This window comes from Austrofundulus limnaeus, unplaced genomic scaffold, assembly GCF_001266775.1.
Source record: "Austrofundulus limnaeus strain Quisiro unplaced genomic scaffold, Austrofundulus_limnaeus-1.0 Scaffold3908, whole genome shotgun sequence".
Lineage (NCBI taxonomy): Eukaryota > Metazoa > Chordata > Actinopteri > Cyprinodontiformes > Rivulidae > Austrofundulus > Austrofundulus limnaeus.
In genome coordinates, this window is record NW_013956310.1 from 1,912 (window position 1) to 3,016 (window position 1,105).

The 1,105-nt window shown below is 51.9% G+C and overlaps 1 protein-coding gene across 1 annotated transcript; it reads right to left on the reverse strand.

Annotated features, from left to right (window-relative positions):
- Nucleotides 1-28: 28 nt before the first annotated feature.
- LOC106512020 (uncharacterized) lies at nt 29-1,105 on the reverse strand (the record flags this gene model as incomplete). Its single annotated transcript, XM_014000724.1, is given in 3 exon segments — nt 29-260; nt 517-765; nt 845-1,105. Coding segments are annotated over 3 exon segments (742 nt in total), but the record flags the coding sequence as incomplete, so codon positions are not given.

Genomic DNA, 1,105 nt, shown 5'->3' on the forward strand with positions numbered 1-1,105 from the left:
AGCTGGAGGGCAAAGCAGAGCTGGAGGGCAAAGCAGAGCTGGAGGGCCTTGATTCTGGAGGAGGCTGGGAGGCTCCGGTCTCGTCTCTGGGCTCCAGAGGACGGATGTTGTGGAACACCAGGGAGGTGCTGGGAGGAGGCTGTGGCCGCTGCAGCTCCATGGCGGGCAGCAGGGACTCCGCCGCCTCTCTCGGAGCCTGGAGTGGAGGAATGGCAGTCATGAGGACGGTCTTCTCATTGGCTGCCGTCCACTTCTTGTGCCTAAATGGTAAAAACAGATCTGTTAAGTTTGGACTAGTAATATTCAACATATTATAATAAACAAGTTATGAAAGAATTGGTACTTCTTTTATAAAAGCAATAAATGTAATAGCAAATATTTAGTATTTTGTATTGATTTGACATGTTGCTAAATATTAGTGGATATTAACACAACATTTAATTATATTTATTTGTTATCTCATTTCTCAAAGAAGTTACTTATTTTTATTAAATAAATAAAATAAATCCACTGTACCACTGAGAGAGGGTCGTCTGGTTCACGGCGAAGAGCTGGATGGAGGTCCTGGTCTTGAGGGCTGGATGGCTCACTACCACAGACCTGATGGTGTTGTAGTCCTTCAAGACCAGGGACCACTTGCTGATCAAAACTCCCTCCACCCTCCTGCTGCCCGGGTACATGGCGCACAGCTCCTTAAACACCGCCTCCACCAGGCGGCTGGCGTCGGGCCAGGAGGCGGGACCGCTCCCCGTTCCCACCACGCAGCTGAAACATAGATGAAGAAAGATGAAGATAGGTAGATAGATGAACATAGATGAAGCCACAGCTTCCTGCAGACGCTCACCGTTTCATGCTCTCCACCCCCGGCTGGGCTACGGTGCCAGGAGCGTAGGTCTTGCTTTTTTTGAACCTCCCCTTCGTCAGGGAGTCCTTGTAGCGGGACGGGTACGCTACGGACCCCTTATCCACCTCAGGGAGGTTCTGCCACAGACCCACGATCTCCTCCGCCTCGGCGTTGTTGACGTAGCCCTTCCTGCAGAGCTCCACCAGCCTCCGTGACAGACGGACCACATGCTGGTAACCGGGGGTCCCGTCGGGCCCGACG